Genomic DNA, 22,786 nt, shown 5'->3' on the forward strand with positions numbered 1-22,786 from the left:
AGAGAGGTGGAGGTTTGTCCTGGAAAGGAGACTAATGAAAATTAGCCGCAGTAAGACAGAGTACTTGTGTGTGAATGAGAGGGACCCAAGTGGAAGAGTGAGGTTACAGGGAGAAGTGATCAAGAAGGTGGAGGATTTTAAGTACTTAGGGTCAACAGTGCTGAGCAATGGAGAGTGTGAAAAAGAGGTAAAGAAGTGTGTACAGGCAGGATGGAATGGGTGGAGAAAAGTGTCAGGTGTGATGTGTGATAGAAGAGTTTCAGCTAGAATGAAAGGAAAGGTGTACAAAACTGTGGTGAGACCAGCGATGTTGTTTGGTCTAGAGACAGTGTGACTCAGGAAAAGACAGGAGACAGAGCTGGAGGTAGAAGAGATGAAGATGCTGAGGTTCTCTCTGGGAGTGACCAGGAAGGATAGGATCAGGAATGAGTACATCAGAGGGACAGCACATGTTAGAGGTTTTGGAGACAAAGTCAGAGAGGCCAGACTGAGATGGTTTGGACATGTCCAGAGGAGAGATAGTGAATATATTGGTAGAAGGAGTTTTGAACTGCCAGGCAGGAGGCCTAGAGAAAGACCAAAGAAGAAGTTAATGGATGTAATGAGGGAGGACATGAAGGTAGTTGGTGTGGGAGAAGAGAATGCAAAGGACAGGGTTAGATGGAGGCAATTGATTCGCTGGGGTGACCCCTGAAGAGAAAAGCCAAAAGAAAAAAGAAGAAGTAGGGCTTTAGCTGGCTACTGCATAAGCATGGTCTCAAGTGCTTTGTGTGTGTGTGTGTGTGTGTGTGTGTGTGCGCGTGCGCAGATAAAGTAACAGTCTTTTCATATTCCACTTACTACTTACAGCACTTACTGGCCTGCAGGTCAGAGGCCCACTTAAACTGGTGTATGAAATGTGGAGTAGTGTGTGGTTCGATAACAGAAAGGGACCGAGGGGGCAGTTTCTCTCTGTCCGATCCACTCCAGTCCATCAGAGGAATGTCTGGTCACCAGCAATGTGTGTGGTTAACCTGAAACACCTGGCTGCACCTGGGACCACACACACACACACACACACGCGCACACGCACACACACACCTCGAGCATTTTGCACACGTATCCTAAGAACTCTGTAGTGCACCGAGAGAGGGGGATTGACAAGAGCAGCTGCTCGGCATGAAGTCTGACACAGAAAGTTTTGTCCCATTTTCAATCTGTTAAACGAGGGCTTGTAATCTGACTGCCAACACCACCGATTCGAACTTCACGTAACGGCTGTCATCCACAATGAAACAGCCAGTAATCACATAGAGGCATTTTCACATGAGTTCCACTCCACCCAGAGACACTGTGGCGATATTTACTCCCCTGTGAAATAATCTTTGGAAAGCACAGGCCATATTTCCTCAAAGTATGGGATTTCTTCAGGTAATACTCAAATGAATAGGAAAAGAAATAACTGCATGCAAGAAATGTATATTACTAAATGATCCATAGCCTAAATGTTTATCATTGTTAGTTACTTGTGGTTTACACTTTATATCATTTTAAATCCATTAACTTATGATTACCAAACATAGGATCTGCTTTGGAATGTGAAGTTCTCTTTATAAAAAATAAACACGGCCAGAGAGCTGGATGAAAATTACTAATGTTCATTGAAGCTTTGGGAAGCAGCACAATCAAAGCATTGCTGTAAAAGTCCAACAAAATCCTGTCAGCAAAAAGCTTTTATTAGTCTTGATCATGCAGTGACTCACTGGGAACCTGAGTACCAGAGTGCAATGGCTAAAGTCAGCACTGGGTCATCAAGCAGTTTGATCACTGGCAGCCCTTTGTGACATAATTTGATTAGTGCATGCACTGTCGTTAAAAAAAAAAACCCTTACCAGACTGTGTTAGGGACAGTGATCAGCTGGAACACATTCGATTTGACCAGACAAAACTCAGAGGACGGGCTGCTGTGCACTAACCAACACAGCACGACACATATCCAGATGAGAGGAACCAGAGAGCCACAAATAAATCTTCATTTCTATTTGTTTGTTGCTCCATTTTTTTTATATCAGCCAAGATGAGGGAAAACTTAAAACTATTGAGTTAAAGAAAAATTCTCGGAATTGGAGTTAATGATGTAGCAGAGTGAATCAAAGCTGAGAGCCTAATGGCTTCCAGTTGCTACAGAATGTTATCAGGACTCTCGCCATTTGGCATGCCAGCACATCTCTGATGCCCAATCAGATACGCCATGACTCAGCACTCGCCAAAAACGAAGATAGTCAATTCTCGTCTTTAATCTGGTGGGCTATCTTGTGTCTTGTGTGGAGTCTGTGGTTACATATAGAGCATCCAACTGTAGCCTTTTCTGGGCATGAGCTCTACATTTTATTCCTCATTCATAAACTCTTATGATGTCTAATGCAATGATTTTAAAAACAATATACAAAGTCTTATAGTTTAGTCAAGGCGATCCATGTGGGTTTTATTGCTTATTAGCATGAATGGCAGCTCCAACAGGGCCAAGCTATAGCTCGAAGCAAACCATTGTCTCTATTCATCATTGACTGCCGAATCTTACAGCGGTATGTAATGAGCAGCTGGTGCTCCGACAAGTTCGTGCCATGATGCACCAGATTCGGTCTAAGTGTGTTTAAGTTTTACATCCCGCTTCAAAGCGTGGTAATTGTAATTGGTAATTGTAATTGGTGGTAATTGTCACTGTAATTGTCAGTGTTCTTGTGTTCGTCCGTTAATATATCCATCAAATATCTTCGCAACCGTTGCAGATAAAAAGCACATTACTTGCACGCCAAAGGGGTTGAAAATGAGATGATGACCTTGACCTTGAAAAAACTAAGTCAAGGTCAAATTTCAACTTTTGTACACTCAGGAATCGAATAAGATAGAAAGACGAGGGAAAAGGCCAGAGTGAGTAAGACCATAGATCAAAGCTAGTGCTTTGTTCTACCTATGCCCTAGCTTTGATCTATGGTCAGAGCTAGTGCTTAGCTTTGACCTACCCTGAAAGGTCAAAGCTATGTATTTGTCAGGTACTACTTTCAGGGTACCCTGTCCTACCCTGGAAGTAGTTCTGACTGCCTTGTTTATTGATGTGTCTGTAATGCAAATACCAAGATCCATGCAGATTCTAAATTAATGTGTTATCGATCAAAGACAGACAGAAGATGTCTGTGAATCTTGTCCAACTCTCTTCACAGAGAACCCTTTCTATACCACAGTCTCCACTTCATGTCTTTACCACACACAAAACACACATTTAATATCTAGTTCCAGATCCAGAGAGATCTAGAATTAGATATTATAGGTATGTATGCTGTATGCATGCATCATTTCTTTAGGTAGTAGAGTGAGGACATTAATAGGAAATCGAAGCCTGTCAAAGTGAGGACAGGTTGCTTTCAGCACTGCATCTCTCAGCATCAATTAGCATGTTGTGCTGTGACTGGCTCCTATGAGAGGTGAAGAGGGCCAACTGAGTGAGGTAAACACACTTCATCCCCAGGGCTCGTAGAATCACAGGGAGGGCAACAATGTGCCACTGCCTGAACCACAGAAGCCTGCCTGTGCATGCCCAGTAACATGCTTTAGCAGTCATTTCCTACCTTCTCCTCCAATTTCCTCACCCTGGTTCACGTACAGGGCTGACACTGGATGCTTCACCTGGCTACATGAAAATCCTTTTTTATGGCAGGTCTTTAACCTTTGTGTTTGAGGGACTCTATGTTTAGATTCATTTTAGAATGATGTGAGGGTCTGGTTGATCAGATACGGCAACTGCCTTTTAATAATACGTAAAATAGTGGTACAAGTAAGACCGATTTGGAAATCTGCTCACTGTTTTTGCATAATTAGCAAAGATGTGGAAAAACCCCATGTTAAAAAGAAAAACCTGCATCGACCTTTAAATTTGAAGCTGCACTAAACACCAAAATCTGAGTAAAACTCATATGTCCTGGTGGTTTTAAAGAACCTTGTCTGTGATTACTAAATACTGTACAAACAGACTTCTCACACCCAGATTCTTTCCTCGCTTAATTAATTGTACAAAACCACGTTTATATTTCCGAATCAGTGTAACAGCACAAATCGTGAGCTCATTCAGATGGCACACCTCAAGAAAGATAATAAAATCTTTCTTGTAAAGTGAATTACAAGGACTCTTTTTTCTTTTTTTCTAAGTGCGAGAAAAGGAAGTGAAAGAGAACCTTGGTCTTAAAACTGGTGTGCCTGTATCTTCAGCCTTCTTTAAAGGAACCTGAGTTAAATGGATGATGAGGCCAAGATCCCAACAATCATTTATTAAAACAGACAAAATACAGTGAATCAAAAACACGCACTTCATGTTAATTGGTCGGTCCCAAATTGACCGTAGGTGTGAGTGTGTACATGCCTCTTTGTCTGTCTCTGTGTGGCACCGCAGTGCACTGGCTTCGCGTCCGGAGTTTCCCCAGCCTCATGCCCTCAGCCACCTGAGATAGGGTCTAGCTCCAGCGGATGAAGGGGTTCAGAAGATGGATGGATGGATGGACAACTGAGGTGCTTACTTTAACACAAATCTAGGTCAACCTACAGTATCTGAACTTCTTGAAGGGCCCTGTTGTACACAGGCTCCATTCAGGGGCCTAATATGTAAACTGAGAAGCAAACAAACAGTTTAACACTCCGGGTTTACACACTGAAGCTCTGGGACCCAGATTGACCTCTATTACAAACAGACATCATCTAAGTCACAGGACATTTAAAAAGAAACCATTTTAATCGGATCAATTAGGCAAATGTAGAAAAAACATATTCATCAACAGAAAATCAAAGAGCGGTTTCAACGTAAAGTCTTAAAGAGCGACTTGAACAGTTCCCCCACCAAACCACAGCAAGAGCTCTAACCTGAAGCCTCAGTGCTTGAGGGGTCTGATGCTGCCAATAGGAGCATTGATGCGAATTTTCTGAAGGATTCAGAAAACAATTTTTCAAAATTCAGGAAAACAAGCTGTCAGGACTGGTAAATACATGTCTGTGCAGGCAGTGGACACATCCTGTGGCCATGCTTCATGTTTCTGGGTTACACTCAGTAAGAAGCTGGATGTTAATTTGGTCTCTTGTTGGAAATGAGGTTACGGCCCATTCTCCAGACAAAGAGCCTCAGCATGCAATGGCTGAATTGCTGGCAGTGGATTGTCTGCAAATTCTTCAGTCCACTGTACAAATATGTTAATTTACAATCAAACATCATTTGCAACACTGAAATTCAGATCTACTTTTTAGAAGCCACCATTAATCAGAAATGCTGGAGAAAATACGAATGTGTTATTATTAAATAAATCATGGCATGTCAGTGTTAGTGTATCACAAGAAGGGACATATTTCCCTAAACTAGAGGGTGTTTCTCTATTCACAAAACAAGAAGACAACCTCTGGTTGTCTGTTGATATAATCAAAGCAAACTATCATAAAGTGGCATTCCTTCTTTCTTCCTCATCAGGGGCTTTAGTAAATGCATCCCAAAAGTGATTTATGATGCATATTCATATGAATGATGAAACTAACTGGGTCTACTCCTTACTCTGTCTGTGGTTGAATACAGCTGGACAACAAAGGGTGTTGAATAATGCGTCCTTGCACAAAATTCACATTTTCCTATTTCCCATTACCCACTTACAGGCATGAAAACAAACACAGTGGATGGTTGTGTAGGGCTCTCAAGAGTGATGTTATTAGCTTGCCTGACAAACACGTCTCTGTGCAGTCATCAGTTCACCAGCCCTCTCTCCACAGACACAGGCCTGTTTGAACCTCACTGTCTCAATTATCAACTCCCTGCTGGCACCATCCAGCCCAGAAGCTGCTTCCGCTGACTGAAAACTATATCAGACTGAAAAAACTTTGCTATTAAAAACTGAATTCAGAGTGAAATAAACCAGAAGAATTTATAGATCATCCATCAACTGATTGTGAATTCTCACGGCTAATCTGTAGATTCCAAGAGAAAGGGGAAAAAAACAGTTCAGGGAGTAGAATCGACTGTTTAAAAATGTTCTTGATTTAGCTTGACTGAAAAAAATGTTATGAGGCAAGCTTAATGTAAGAGTAGAGGTTCCATTGGTGGTCAGTCAGCACCATGGACAGAGATCCTGTCACCACAGCTTGACCTCTGGGGCCCCATCCCACCACACAAACCAAGAGAAAACACTAGAAAAGCTAAAGCGTGACCAGATGCTCTTTTGTTAAGGGTGCATATAAAGCATGGGGAAGTAGAATGCATGTGTCCAAGAACATAGATCCCATTGCTGATGGAAAACCTCAGGGAGTGGTCAAATTGTACACATTTCAGATGGATGCAAAATAAATGAAAAGCACTTAAGTTTGAATGTGCCAAAAAACATTACAAAAAAACTAACCCAGACCATTTAGAGCCCTTACAAAGTATATGTGCAAATAAAATGAATTCTCTCTTGCAGTGTTTGATGAGATGTGAAAAGCTACTGCATCTACAAGAATAAAGGTTCATGTATGACTCAGAGGAAAGACTCATTATGACTCAATGATTTAATGACCTCCCAAATCCCAAAGTAAATCACTGCCTCCTACTTTTGATTTTTGTTTAAAATTATTGACTCCTATAAAAAAAAAAAGAGGATAAAAACTGGAGTGGCGATAAGATCTGCAAGAACGCCACAGCAAGGTCAGTGTGACATGAACATATTCCACAGACTCAGCAACAGCCCCCAGCAGCCACAGGCTGGGGCCACCTTCCTACAGGGTGACATCATCTGTCATTTATTCACTTTACTTGTTCCATGTTAAGTGAATAAACCAGGACAATCACCTGAGAAATTAATGTGCTCACGTGTTATTTGTCATGTCTCTTTGTTTTGGTTATTGATAGATGAGTAAATGAGTTTTTTTGCATTGGAAGCATAAAGAGAGAGACTTTTTTTTTCCTATAGTGGGAACATGCAAAGTCATCAACTTACTGACAGGAAACTGCTCAGCATTATCTGCTGCATTATGAAGCAACTCCCAGCAGTGTTCCTCATTCCTCTATGATAACAAAATCGCCCCCCAAAAAAACCTTATCTTCATGTTTTAAGGGGATGTTAACCGTAGGAACTCGTCCTACTTAACAGAATACCAGCTGTCAGAATGCAGAACAACTTGTCACAGTAAATTGGATGACATAATGTGCTGTGTGCTGCAGTAAGACAGGAAAAACTCACTAAGCATGAACAAAGAAGACTAACACAGTGCTGGTAGCACAATGTGAGGCGGTGGGGCCCTGACTAGAGGGCCCTCTGTGTGTCAACAGGAGCTGATCACTTTAAATCTAAATTTACCCCCAGCTGACACCAGAACCTGCAGGCTCACGCTGCGTTCAGGCTCCGTTGGGTGTTATGAATGTTGAATTATTATGTGATTAAGGGTAGAGGTCTGACTGTTTATATTTGTGTGATGACACAAAGACAAACGTTATTAAACAACAACAACAACAACAACAACAACAACAACAACTTTGTAAGCTAGGAGTAAACATTTAGCATTAGCATTATTTTTATTATGTAGCTTTTAACTCTATTGTTTCCCTATAATTCAAACTTTGTTGAGAATGGACACTTTACCCGAGAAGCTAAAAGTCAAACCTTTCCTAGTTAATATTTAAAAACACAATTATTCCCTTTCCTGGTTCCTCTGCGTTGATAACGACCAACGTCAGATCGTCAGTTACCAGACGTCGGTGTTGATATTTCCTACAGTCCCTGAAGGCAGCAGCCAGCTTGTCACCGCTCACAGAAACAAGATGAAACCCCCCCACAGTGTTTCCACGCTTACCTTGTTGAGGCGGGGGTTTCGGGTGACATCGTAGCCCTTCTTCTTGGTGTAAACGAACGTCTTCCTCTTCTCTGCGGACTTGTGCATCTCTGTTTCCGCCGACTCCCGTCTGACCAGAGCGCGTGCCATGGCGGCGCCTCTTTAAATAGCGTCACGTGAACTATAATGACCTCAACAAGTGGACCAACAGGTTCGGCCGCTGCGCGCTGCGCGGGTGGCGTTTAAGAGCAGGGTCGGCCTGATCGATGAGTGATGAGCGACTGATCGATCACCGATGGTGACGTCACGGACCATCTTCTGTAGAGGAGTCATTAGAAAGTAACCCCCCCCCCCCACACACACACACACACACTTTTAAGACATTCAAAGCTACTGGTTTGATCTATGAAAGCAGGTCAGAGCACTAGCTTTGATCTTTGACCTATGCAAGTAGGGTAAAAAATTTTAATTCAAGTTTGTCGCTGGATGTTGCAGTCTCTAACTGCATTGGTTCTTGTTTAGCATTGTTAATGGAAAATGGAATTGAAATGACTTGTCGCTGCATTGTCTTTGTTGAAATAAAAGGGATGAAACCTCCCATTATATCCTTTCACCCAAAAGCAATATTTCAATGATGGAGCAAGAAGGCTCTGAGTTCATTTCCTTTCTGTGTAGAGTTTGCATTGCGTCTGCGTGGGTTCTCTCTGGGTTTTTCCAACCTCCAAAACCATGCAATTTAGGTAAATTAATCACTCCACAATCGTGTGCATGAGAGTTTGTTTTTCAAGTGTCCCCATGATGCGCTGGCAATGTGTCTGGGGTTTACCCCATCTCTTGCCCGTAGTCAGCTGGGATAGGCTTTAGTGACATTAGTGACCCGCAAGGCAAGAACATAATGATGAACCTGTGGTATCTTTGTTAGCTGTTAGTTATTCAAGAAAAAGAGTAGAAAAATATATTAAGCACTTATAAACGGTCTTTACAAAAATATCTGGCTCCAGATACTGATCCAGATCATCACCAAATGTAATGGACTGTTCCAGACCCACTGCTGTTAACAGAGGTAATAGCACAGTAACTGCATAGCAGCAAGCAAGCATTCCTTACAGTGAGAACACATTTGTTTGGAATTAAATATTTATGCCACACGTTAGACAGTGTAGATTGCTTTCCCAGTTTTTGATAAGTCACAACCTTAGTTGCACACATCTAACAAGGATCATTTTACAACAAAGTGTGCCTGCATGCTGTGACAGGGTTGAGGATATTTGAAGCCAAGGTCAACTCTCAGCCTTCCCAAAGCATAGGAGTTATGCAACATTAGCCAGCATACAGTCAGACAGGTCCTCTCATAAACAGCCACACGCTGCTGTGTTTTAACATGTCAAACAGTTTGCATTCTGCAGTTAAACGTTCATCTGCACTGATAATACGGTATTATCTACTGTACATTCATGCATGGAGGACAAAGAACCATAGAAACGCAACTCCATATCAATAGGCTTTTGTGGTTTACATGGGGCCACATGGTGTTTGTATTGGTTCCCTCTGGTAACAGACTCAGTGGTAGACCACTTTGTCCTCAAGACTCAGCTTCAACATCAGGCTGTCAGCTGGACAGCAGTGCTATGAGACACTGCATATGTCAGGAAGATGGTACAATAAATCCTGGTTGTCAATGTTTAAATGTTTTTAAATACAGTATTAAACAAGAACCAATGCAGTCAGAGACCACAACATCTTGCGACACCCTTGAATTCAAAATTTTTCCCTGGCCTACTTGCATAGGTAAAAGGTAAAATATGGTGCTCTTACCTACTTTCATAGATCAAAGGCACTACCTTTGATCTGCGGTCTTACACTGGCCTCCCTCGTCTTTCTATCTTATCCAGTTCCTGAGTCTACAAAAGTTAAAATTTGACCTTGACCTAATTTTCTCAAGGTCAAGGTCATAAACTCATTTTCATCCCCTTTGCCGCCTAAGTAATGTGCTTTTTGTTTCTTCTTACTATCTGCAACGCTTGCGAAGATATTTGATGGACTAACGGATGGACGTACGGACTAACGGACGAACACACAAACGCTGACAATTACGATACATCACCGCTTTGAAGCGGGATGTAATCATTTGGCCAGGTGGTCAAAGAGGTGGTCAGTTGTTTCACTGGTTAGTCTTTCAGTTTGATTGGTCGCTTTTGGTTGGTTGTAAAAAGTTGAATAGGGCTTTTACTTTGACTGAGGACTAATGAATTGTGTTGATGAAATTAACACTGAACAATCTCAATGGCTTCATTACAACTGTCAGGGTGCATTTTGGTTGGATTTGATTGTTCTGCTAGAATGAAAAGTAGAACAAGTGGATGAATGATGGTAATTCTAACACAGTCGTGGTAACGTTGAAAGAGTAGTAGCTGCTGTTTCATGGTTAAATGTTTGCTATTGATCAACACCTCCAGTCGAAGGGTCTCCTTATATAGCTGGGGAAAAAGCGAGTCCCTTCTGAGTCCCTTCAGTCCCATTTGTTTATCGGGCTACCAGTCTTTGTTTGAATGACTAATCTAGATGAATAACATCTACCATCTGTTTCTCTATCAGGAGGTGGAAGTTATTTTTGAGTCTCAGGCAGGATGCCAATTTGAAGAGAGGGAGGGCATGAGGAATGCAGGGGGAGGCTGGGAAGCACCATTAGGCTACCCATTGAAGGTGATCTCAGGAGAAAGATGTCCACCTATGAAAAGAAATATCTAAAATCTGAAATTCATTATCAAACAGCTAAAAATGAGTACAATGCCAAACAGACAATCTTTCAATAAAACATTTGTTTTGTAGAAAATGCAGTCAGAGCATGGTTATATGAGTACTTTTCCCTTATAAATTTTGATTAAGACCTGGTTTGGGAACTAAAGCAGCCCAAAATCTTTAGTATTGTATTCAGGAATGAAGTATAGTATATAATTTAAGTCTTTTTAAAAATTTTTTTAAAAAGGCATGTGTAGAGTTTGTATGTTTTCTCCATGTCTGTGTGGGTTCTCTCCAAGTCTTCTGGCTTCCTCCCACCTCCAGAAACTTGTAATTTAGGTGAACTGGTCACGATAAATTGTCTGTAGGTGTGAGTGTGAGCATGAGTGTTTGTCTCTGTGTGTGGCCCTGTGATGAGCTGGTGTCTCGCCCGTAGGCAGCTGGGGCTCGTACATTTGTTCAGAGGCTGAAAACGAGACAACTACAGTTATCTTGTTTTCAAGAAGATGAACGAACGAACAGGAAGGATGAACGAAAAAACAAACAAATGATCAAACGAATGGACAAAGGAATGAAAGATTCTTTTCAAAGGAATCTGGCTTTATGAGTGCCTCTATCACTGGCACTCGAAGTATATTTTGATGCTGCTGTTAGAGTTTCAACGTTTCTAATGCCATAGTTTTACTCAAAGCACAAAATGTTTGTGTTTACACACTTAGGTATACAGTGAGCCCTCATTCTTTGCGATTAATGCGTTCCAGGAACCACACACGATTATGAATTCTGCGATAGAGCGACAAACTATCTTATTATTTACGGTAATTTAGACTTCATAAACCATCCCCATACTAATACTAATATTAATATTAAACCACCTTCTATCTGTATTACCTTTTCCCCCACTCTTACTGACTGTTTTAAGCACTTTTTTTGTCTCATGGAAGTCGGAGACTCACGGAACCGAGCGCACTTGCGAATGCCATCAACCAATAGAATGTATGTATAAAGTCAAAGTCAAACTTTCTTTATTGTCATTATACACATACACAGACAGTACAACAAAATTTCAAAGGCCAGATGGAGTGTTGGTCCAGACCTGCTGCATCCCGGGCACGCCGCCACTACGGTCCAACATGACCTAATATTACCTAGATGCATGTTTTTCCTGATAATAGGGGGAAACCGGAGAACCCAGAGGAAACCCATTCAGACACGGAGGGTACATGCAAACTCTTCACAGAAAGGCCATGTTGGAAATGATTGGGTTTGAACCCCTGACCTTCTTGCTGTGAGGCAGCAGTGCTAACCACTATGCCACCGTGCCATATGGTGTGACAATGACTGCCTACCAAAAAAAACGCGATGAGTTGAGGTCGCAAGCTTTGATGCGCGAATACGTGAGGGCGCACTGTATTCGTTTTTCCTGAACTGTAACATTTGATTACTCTCTCAACAACTGGGTACCTTCTTGCTTGCCAATTAAGTGAATGGCGTATGGTCAGAACCATGGTTTAAGAAGGAGACGAAGCTCACTGTCACACTGAACTGCTGCACCCTGGAGATGACGACAGAGCTCCAACCAGATTACAATTACTGGTGATGCAATGACAGATAATGGCCTCATCACAAATGCAGTTGTATTATTAACAGACTAGTTGGTGATAAGGTTGGACATGAAGTCTGCCTTTGATTTCATTTGCATCATAACTCCTAATCAGCCTCTCTTGAACCCATTGAACCAGATGTTTTATGGTCGTTAAGTCTCTTATCTCATTATTATATCTTAATATCCCAAATACACTCCTATGTAGATAGGAACTGTCTTAATGCACAGCACTGAGGCCTTAACCCTGCATCATGTAAAGCTGTCTCTCTTTGTCTTGTCTGTGTTTATCCCTGTGAGGCTGTTCTTTTCAGGAAGGGGAGGAAACAGCAGACAAAGCAAATACAATTACTGAGAATGAAATCACCCACTAACACATGGTTTTCTCTCTCTCAGCCACATTCATTCTGCTGCAGAGCAACACCTGGCTATACTTCCTGCACCCCATCTCATGGTGAAGGTGCTCATTAAATGTCATTACGGTCAGACTCCATGAATTGAGAGAGGCCTTACCATCTGATTGCATTGTAATCTGTTTGTATAAACCTTAGGAAAGAGAGTTACTATGAACGTTTGTGAGCAGTATGGAACGTGTGCAAATGTTAGAGGTAGATAAGGGAGCTGCCACCTGGGAGAAATAAGTAAATAATTCCAAACTACAACTTATTTATTAATAACAGTCTGACTAGATTTTAGTGCCTGCACATGACTTCCACGAGTTCTTCAAGCTTTTAGCTTTTCATATTGCTCGCATATAAACAAATACAAGGAGTTTCGACCTTGAGGAACCTCTTTGTTCATAGAACTTAGTCGTGTTATGAAGTTTTATTTATTCATTTAAGCTGCATGAAGCAGGAATGATTGCCCTGACAGACGCCAACTTTGACTTTTTCAGATCCTTCTTCAGATTAGGTACAAGCAGAGCCTGAGTGACAAATTTACAAACACATCATCAAACTTCATACTTAAAAGCTTATATGAATTGTTTCGCTGTATGAATAACAGCTTGGAATGGTCCCCTTAAATAATGCAAGCAAAAACACAGACAAACGTCTGTCAGATTGTTTTTGTGAATGCTGTGCAGGAGTAATGAGGTGGATGCTGGCCAGAATATGTCTATGTCGCTTTTGTATTGCAGTGGTGGACATCCCAAAAATGTCTATGATTTGTTTTTGTGTTTGGAATTGTCAGCCAGCTAGACGGATCACTGCTGTTTACCCTTATGTTTTTCATTCACAATTTTACTGAGTCATCTTTACACTGTCATTTTTTATTTCCAAATGCTTGAGGTGATTGATTGTGTTTTTCTGTCCTAAATCCATGTGTGTTGGCTCATCGGATCAGGAACAATGAAACTGAGTTGAATTGAATTTAAATAAATTGCTAAAGTATGCTTGATTTACTGTTGTCACAAGAACAATCTCCTTTATATGTGCAGTGGAGAAGAAATGCAGGTTTGCTTTCAAATATCGACATATTAAAATATGATCCCGCATATAAAAAAGCTGACATCATAACATTGGCAAGTAAGAGTGAGAACTGCAGAGCTGCGAAAAGAAGAAAAATAAATGTGATTTTTCAGTGTTTGAAGAGAAAGCTCCAGCTGTTCAGAGATGAACATGAGAACACGAGGAAAGAGGATTTTCAATATATGGAGTAGAACCACTGGGTGAAAGGGCACAGGTCAAAGTACAAGGTAACACGAGAGCATGAGGTGAACTTGTTCCTCTCACGTGAATGAAGACATGCTCGGCATCCTGACCTTTCAGCCTCTTTAATTCTGAATCCTGTGGACTAATAAACTCTGCCTACAATGAAATCTGGGTGGTTTGTTTCTGCTGTGAGTTCACAGACTTAAAACCATTGCCATACTTAACTATTCCACTGGCAGAACACAGTTTGATCACTGGCAAAGGAAAATCTGAACAAGAACCACATTTCCTCTCTTAAGGTACTTTTATGAAGCCATAATTGTTGTTTGGACCCCGAACAGAACACACACAAAAGAGCTGAGAGGAGTCGGGACTTCTAGCACCTTCAGCACCAGCAGAGGAAATGGGTGTGTTTGGTTCCATACATGACTGCCCTCCCTCTCTCTCTGTCCCCCTCTCTCTCTCTATATATATATATATATATATATATATATATATTGCACTCTTTCTCTCTCTCTCTCCCTCTCTCTCTCCTGTGATTCTATACATGACCTTACCTCAGCCCCCCAAATCAATGGGCTCTTTCACCAATCACTCTTCATAATGACCCACTGTTTGAGCCCACGGATATTTGGGGTGGTGGAAAAATAAAGAGCTTTAAGCTGCTGCTTTTTCTGTCTTACAGTTTTAGAGAAAGCTGCGTTGACATGAGTGAACTCCGAGCAGGAGTTTGATCATGACAGATCAAGTTGAGTCGAGGAAGTCTTGAACATATCCTGAGGGAACCTCTCAACACACCGTACGAATATGTCCACTGGTATAATGATGGTGCTGCTTTCTAATTATTTTTTGACGGCAACTGATTGCCAACTATATTTTGTCATTTTTTTATTATCTTGTTTCTTATTCCATGTTATTTTATCATTTGACATCCTTTTGTTCTTTGCTGCAACTTGTGACTTAAAACACATTGAACAACAAATAGGACATTAGATACATGTTTTCATAAATAATTAACAGGGAGCTACACTCAATAACTATCCATCCATCCATTTTCTGTACCCGCTTCCTCCACTATCGCGGGTCGCGGGGCCTATCCCAGTCAGCTGGGGGCATGAGGAAAGGGACACTCTGGGTGCGACGCCAGCAACCACAGAGTCACATAGAGACAGACAACCACGCACACACACACTTGAGAGTGGACAATTTTTTGAGGTTGGAGGAAGCCGGAGAACCCAGAGAGAACCCAGATAGACACAGGGAGAACATGTAAACTCCGTGCAGAGCGGGACTCAAACTTGGAACCGCAGTGCTGTGTGGCAACATAACTACCTGCTGTGCCACAGTACTGCTTTCAATAACTACTCATTTGGTATTAATACTGTCTTTTCTACTAGGCAGTAACCAGTGTTTAAGTAATTTGTGTTGAATGAGCTGTTTGGTTTCTGTGCTGCTGACCAAATATTTCAAACATTCACAGGAAGAGAGTGGTCAGCATGATTGATTCCCAGACATTCAAAAGCTAATCATTATTTAACGATTTATTTATAAAATATTTAATTTTTGACATTCCTGAAGGCTGAATGTGAAGCAGTTTGACTTCTGTGTAGAGTCAACCAAGTGTCGTCTGTAGTTCTAACTTCTTCTTCTTCTTTTCTTTCGGCTTTTCCCTTCAGGGGTCGCCACAGCAAATCAGTGTCCTCCATCTAACTCTGTCTTCTGCATCCTCTTCTCTCACACCAACTACCTTCATGTCCTCTTTCACTACATCCATAAAGCTCGTCTTTGGTCTTCCTCTAGGCCTCCTGCCTGGCAGTTCAAAACTCAGCATCCTTCTACCAATATATTCACTATCTCTCCTCTGGACATGTCCAAACCATCTCAGTCTGGCCTCTCTGACTTTATCTCCAAAACCTCTAACATGTGCTGTCCCTCTGATATACTCATTCCTGATCCTATCCATCCTGGTCACTCCCAAAGAGAACCTCAGCATCTTCCTCTCTGCTACATCCAGCTCTAGCTCCTGTCTTTTCCTCAGTGACACTGTCTCTAGACCAAACAACATCGCTGGTCTCACCACAGTTTTGTACACCTTTCCTTTCATTTTAGCTGAAACTCTTCTATCACATGTCACACCTGACACTTTTCTCCACCCATTCCATCCTGCCTGTACACGCTTCTTCACCTCTTTTCCACACTCTCCATTGCTCTGGACTGTTGACCCTAAGTACTTAAAATCCTCCACCTTCTTGATCTCTTCTCCCTGTAACCTCACTCTTCCACTTGGGTCCCTCTCATTCACACACATGTATTCTGTCTTACTGCGGCTAACCTTCATTCCTCTCCTTTCCAGGACAAACCTCCACCTCTCTAGCTTCTCCTCCACCTGTTCCCTGCTCTCACTTCAGATCACAATGTCATCTGCAAACAAACTAAGAATTTCAGATATTTTTGCATTTCTGAGGTCCACACCACATTGACAATCATTAAGATCATATATTAGACTTGACTCAAAAACACTATTACTATTTAACAACCATTATTGGTTTATTGACTCAACCTACCAGCCAAGCAGAACTAAAGCATTCTCTTGGATGACAGGTGAAACATCCACAGAAGTCCAGCTGCTTCAGACACAGCCTTCCAGGATTAACATAACCTGATGGGTAATTTACTCACAGACAAGAAATAATCTGCCACCAGCTATCACAACAAACACATAATGAGTGCTTTCCTGCAGCAAACACACAAAGACTTTGACATTTCACATTAGCCAAAGACTAAAGGTAGGCATCAGAAAGTGTCACTATGTACTGAGTTAAAGCCTACTGGGCTTGGAAAAAAAAGTGGAGAAAGATTGTTACTGTAATTCTTCTAGTTCCTGCTTCCCACAGCAAAAGAAACTAGGCTGACTGACAAGTCCTGTGTAGTGGAGACCATGAGTAATGTTAGCAAGATTGGATAATTGACTTGTTAGTTTACACCTTCTTTCTATCACTGGCTAACACCACAACATGCTATACAAGCGAGGGTGTAGCGTTGTGTTGTTTGACTGTCTGTAGGGTATTTGGGGTTTTTGCTGACACATTCAGTAGCATCTCATGCAAAAACTGACAGGGTGTGCTCAAGCAGCGTCAAGGGATTTCAATGGGAAGTACACATGTATAAATGTAATATACCAAATAATATACCAAATATTATATTATACCATGTAATATACCAAATTAAATTAACTCACCTTTACGGTCAGTAATAAAGTAAAAGCAAAAAGAAATGTTTCCACAATAGCCATACACAATAAAGTTGCTGGGTGTTTGGACTGGCACACAACAACATGTGGGTGTGTTTTGGCTTTTTTTCGTGTGGCTGTACCAAAAAAACAAGGTGTGGCTCTGAAGTCATCATAACTGCAGAACGAAAAGGTTGTTTGACAAGGTCAGATTTACCAAACCGAAGAAAACCACACATTGAATATCAGATACAGACATGACCAGAAAGACGGGGGAGCTTCTCCAGTCAAATCGCTAAATGACACTTGGCAGAATGAGCCAAAGAGGCGTCATCATTGCACTTCAACAAAACCCCCTTTCTTCTCCAGAAAAGAGCACAGAGATTAGCGTGTTAACCTAGTCACACAGTGTGTTTATGTAACCTCTTTGACCCTACAGAGTATGTGAGTCTCTGTGTCTTTCAACATGCAAACACACATAGACGTTTCTGCTTTCCATGCTTCGTTCATATTGGATGAAATCATTCCAAACCTAAGAACATTTGTTTGCATATTTATGTTCATGTCTGCTTAACAGATCTGTTTTCAAATCTGTCATCTAAAATGTGGTAAAACCACATGTGCTTCAATGTGAGTTATTTTAATATCTTTTCAGGCGATGTTTCATAATTTGCTTTTTGAAAAAGGGACTTTTATTATCGGGCATTATATTGCATTTAACGTGTACTGTGGTATTTCAATGCTCGTTTTTCTACGACATATCTTTAACATAAAAGCTTCTTCTGCATGTAACCTCTTTCATTTCACGTGTCTCAGGTCCTGGCAGTGCATTGTGAAATGAAAACACATCCTCTTTCCAAATCCTCACTGTAAACAAGAGCTCTGTCAGGGATAAATGTCACATTTGACAGTGTTTGTCTCCGTGTGTCTAAACAGCTTCATCTTAGCGTGGACACATTGCAGGACTGTAAGCTTTCAGCTTAATAACAGGCCTGAATTGTTGGTTACACTTTCCTCTTTGTTGCCAAATGAGCCTCACTGATGGTGCGTCCACATTGTAATCTGCAAAATATATGTTTGCTGTTAAAATTTTTGTGTGGGGGGAACTGATTTTACCTCTGTGAGCATCTTGTGCAAACGTTTGTTTAAAGCCACGCCCTGTCTAGTGTCAAACCATTTATATAATGATAAGAGTGCTGTTTTGTGGGGGTTTTATTTTTTAAATTTCCTCTTCTCAAACCAACACTTTCTGTCTGTGCCACAGTGGGATGGGTGAAGAAGAAAGACGTGTTTGAACACCAACAAAAAAGAATTCAGTGTTCTCAGAAAGTCAGTGATAGAACACAGAGGGAGAGTCATATTTGTAATTTTTATATGATAAAAACAAGCTCAACTCCTTAATGTCACTTCCTTGAATACTTTGAAGCTTCTGATCTAACCACTACTCTATTGGAGCATAATTAAAAGATCATTTTGAAGTTTTTAGTGGTCAAAATCTATCCCAACCATGAAAAAAAGCAGGAACATTGCAGTTTTGTACCTACAGAGTTTATGTCACAGGTGATTGATGGCATCCAGGGTTAATGTTTCAGGTGAGCGGTGTGGAATGATACTTTAATGTTTTTACTGCAGGAGAGGATTATGGCCAGTCTATGTCAGCATGAGACCACACAGACAGTCATAGACGATTACATGGAAAACATAAACTGTATTTAAGGACAGGCTCTGTTCAAATAATCTACATATCAAAGCACTGCATATTAAACCAACCATGGAATTTGATTTACATGTTTGCTGGCTTGACTGCAAGAGGGAAACATCCATAATTTGTGACCAGATTTCCATGTAATTTAGTGCAAGGCTATTCATTATATGCTGCTGATGCAAGGTGTTTGATTTTCCACTTTAGCCACGCCAGTATTGTGGCTCTGGGAATAGAATTTCAGCCTGTAGGTTGGTTCATTGGTCTATTCTCTTGCTAGAAACTAATTATTTGGCTAAACTGCTGGTTGAATTGACATAAAAACTGATCCAGATGCCCACGGATTATAGAGATATATCTGACCTTTTCTCCAGCACCACCAGCATGTTAATATTTGTGGTTTGCAGAGAACTGTTTGTGTCAGCAGGTGGAAGAGCTCCACAGGTGAATGATGGGTGCTCAGACTCAGTTCCCTGACCATGACAGTTCAGTTCAACATCCACATTCATTCTGAGGCTGCATGGACCATCTGCTGGTGAAGACACTGAGATTCTTCGACTCCTTCAGTTGGGACAGCAACTCACTTTCAACCTCTAAAACCCAGCAGCATTTCAATTTCTTTTGCGTCAACAATATGAAAAAAAGAGTTGTTGTCATAGCTGAAAAGTCGAGTTTTTTTTTTTTTTAAAAGCTTGTGGCGATTCTGTGAAGCCCGTATTAGCGGCAGGACTGTGGTTGTCTGTTCATTTGGACATGAGATTCAAAGGAACACGTGTGACTTCAGTCAGCCTTTCATCACATACAGTCTTGTTTCTGAAAGCTGGCATGCTGACCATTTACCCAAATATTTACTATCAAAAAGGCTATAAACTGTATATGGATCTAAGTGAGACCTTTAACCAACTGTGTCATTAGTGTTTATATATCTATTTACTATATACTGTATTAATGTTTATGTATGTGTGCGAGTCAGGGAGTGAGGCAGAGAGTCCTATCAGATCAATGGTAGTCTGTTTAGTGTGCAGCAGAGCTAAGAGACCATTCAGTTGTCAAAATAAAGCCCGGGGAAGTGAACTGTGGGTCACTGCAGCTTTCTGACTTGGTTTATTAGTGTGGTCTGTGCGGAGAAGGCAGCTTTAATGTATACAGCAAAAAGGGCACTGAGGCCACCTGAGATAAAAGCTCTAAGCTTTCCTAAATTTAAGAGAATACAAATCATGGATCATGTGGTATCTTATATATCTTAAATCACATGGATGAATCCCAAAAAAAGAAACCTTAGAAGCATTTCGAGAAGTTGTGAGTCAGGGCAGATGGCAGCTCAAGGATGAAAGCAGGCCTGGAGGCGAGACGCCCCAGAACTCCTTTCAGAACTGGATCTATTTGCCGCTTTACTGCTGGAAAGGTGGGAAAGGTCTCATCCCATGCACCCAGACACAAACTAATGAAATTCCTGAAACTTGGCTCCCACCAATAAGCATCCATCTGCCACGGCACAGCTAAAGGACCACTTCCCGTGAGGGTGTGACACCGGGCACAAAAGCCCCTCTATCCTGTCCTCGCAGCTCTGACCCCAACCAGAAATATCACTCACTGCTTTTCTATTTGGTATCCACGGGGCAGGGAGCAGAGGCAGCGCTCTCTCTCTTTCTCTCTCTTGTTTCACTCCTCTGTGACCGTTGACCTTGAACTTCACTGAAAACAGGAACTTCTGCTGTGTTTCTGTCTCTATCTGTGAGGGTTGTGATAACAGGAGTCACAGTTCATTATGGTGTTGGGATTCTGAGTGACCTCTGACAGGAGGGGAGCATGTTGTTATGGATGCAATAATCATGCAACATAATTTTCTTGTTAAGCCTGTCCCTTGGGCAAGGCATTTCTCACCGGAGGGAGAGAAACAAAATCACATCCGTAGGCACAACAAATCATTTACCTTTCCACCTGTTCAAATGACTTCCAACAGAAAGTGTCAAACTGGATTCCCTTAAAAAAGACAGAAGAGAGGAAGAAATAAAAAAAGACAAAGCAAAAAACTTAGTTTCCTATACATAAACTGTGGAGGAGTGCAATTGCATGAGTTACTATGAGTGCAATTACTGTGATGCAAATCTTGGTCTTGGTGTTTCACTTTAACGTGGATGTTGACGGTTTATGGGAACAGCAGCTGTCTGTGAACACACAATTTCACCTGTTATCTCTTTTTCTTTTTTTCTAACAGAAATATAAATTTTGACACATCTAGCAATAATCTGATTCCGTTATACTGCAGTGAGTTGAGTTTGTCAGTTGTCCATATAGGAAAAACTTCATCAGCCAGTTAAGTTTTTATTTATTAGTATGTTTGTGTGTCACCAAACTGCCTTCAAAGTCATATTGTGTTCATACACGCTGCATTTTTTTGCACATTTCCACAAATTTCAAGTGACTGCAAAAGTATGAAAGCTATGAAAGAAATGTGTGCACACATGCATCCATGAAACAAACCAAAGAAGCAACTACTGATAACAAAACTGGTCCAAATTCAGTTACTCTGTAACTCAATAGTTTAGATCCCATCATGGCCTTGTGTTCATTCCACCTACAATATGTTCTTAAATAATTTAGATATGTGGGTTGAGTGATACGACAGAGATGGTTATGAGCTGTGAACCTTCATTAATCTTCAAAAAAATCAGCTGTGTTTGATGTCACAGGTTCTATTTTTTCACACTCTTCTAGTATGACTGGGTAAAATTGCACATGTTTGTAACCCATCAGGGCTCCTGGATGTTTCCAGTGATCACACATGTGGTCACCACCCACATGGATGCGCATCATCACACACACACACACACACATACATACACATAGTCCACGTGAGGCCTGGTGCAGGTGAGCATGATGGCGACATTCCACATCCTGATCCTCTGGTTCCTCTTTCCTCCATCCGTGCCTGCTCACATTCCCTGCCTCCATCTGTCTCTGTTCTTCTCTCTGCCTCATTTCACCTATTTTCTCTTTCTGGTCGTGGCTCATTGGGACTCCAGCCAGTAATAATGACTTCCTTCCAGTGTGGCCCAGAGGCCCTGGTTCTTTACTCTGCTAGTCTAACCGTGTATTAAGACTATAAGAAGTGATGGACAATGAATGGAGCTCAGTCTATCACCTCTTGTTACACTGAGGAAAAGAGCATAGCATGCTTCAGTGAGACAGTTTACTGATGATGATGATGATGATGATGATGATGATGATGATGAGGATGCGTACATGTCCTCTGAACAGCTATATGACTGACTACTATAAAGCATGCACACTGAATATCTATGAGTTGTGATCAGTTAATTGTTACCCCCATGGAGAATATTATTTTGTCCATTTTGGTTTCTCTGTCTGTTAGCAGGATTGTGATGAGAGGATTTGGAAACGCACTGTCTGCGACCCTAAGGAAGAATCCATCATGTGTTTGTGATCCAGGTCCTCATCTGGATCCAAAGACCTCCTGACCCCCACAGGACAGCTGACCTGACAGGGAGTCCTCTGACCTGACAGGGAAGCTGAGCCGCTTTGGCAGATTTTGGATTCTATGAGTCTTTTCAATATAATATTCTGTATGTGAACTTATCATTACTTTATTAGTTATTACACATTGCAATAGATAATAGCTCCTCCTCAATGAACAGCTGCAATAAAATCTTGCTTGTAAAATGACTCACTGTGCTGATGGCTAGGCCTGTTTTAACTTTTCAAACTTCCCCAACGCTCACCTGCTTTTAGATATCTCAGTTGTTCTGTTGACATATTTATATGGATTTGTGGAATGCAGTCGTACAAAGAACTGTCCACAATTTGATATATAACATTATCATATAGATATGAATAAAATACTGGATAAAAAAAAAAGAAACATTGACTCCAAAGGACATAACACAAGACATACCCTACACTAGCACACACATGTAGCATTAACAGGACATATACTAAATTATCACTAAAATATAAACAGTAAAAAATTAAAATAAAATAAAATAACATTAATAAAAATAAAAAGTGCAAGTGAAAATTAGCAGGTGTATCTT

At 41.2% G+C, this 22,786-nt stretch overlaps 1 protein-coding gene across 1 annotated transcript in view; it reads right to left on the minus strand.

The window, feature by feature from the left end:
* The window catches only part of me1 (malic enzyme 1, NADP(+)-dependent, cytosolic), a 107,785-nt gene extending 99,803 nt beyond the window's left edge, over positions 1–7,982 (minus strand). The window contains exon 1 of the mRNA XM_068324628.1: positions 7,828–7,982. Coding sequence (XP_068180729.1) covers positions 7,828–7,956 — 129 coding nt within the window. The 5' untranslated portion in view covers positions 7,957–7,982. The remainder of the gene's footprint in view (positions 1–7,827) is intronic.
* Between the last annotated feature and the right edge of the window lie 14,804 nt (positions 7,983–22,786).

This window comes from Antennarius striatus, chromosome 9 (genome assembly GCF_040054535.1).
Source record: "Antennarius striatus isolate MH-2024 chromosome 9, ASM4005453v1, whole genome shotgun sequence".
Lineage (NCBI taxonomy): Eukaryota > Metazoa > Chordata > Actinopteri > Lophiiformes > Antennariidae > Antennarius > Antennarius striatus.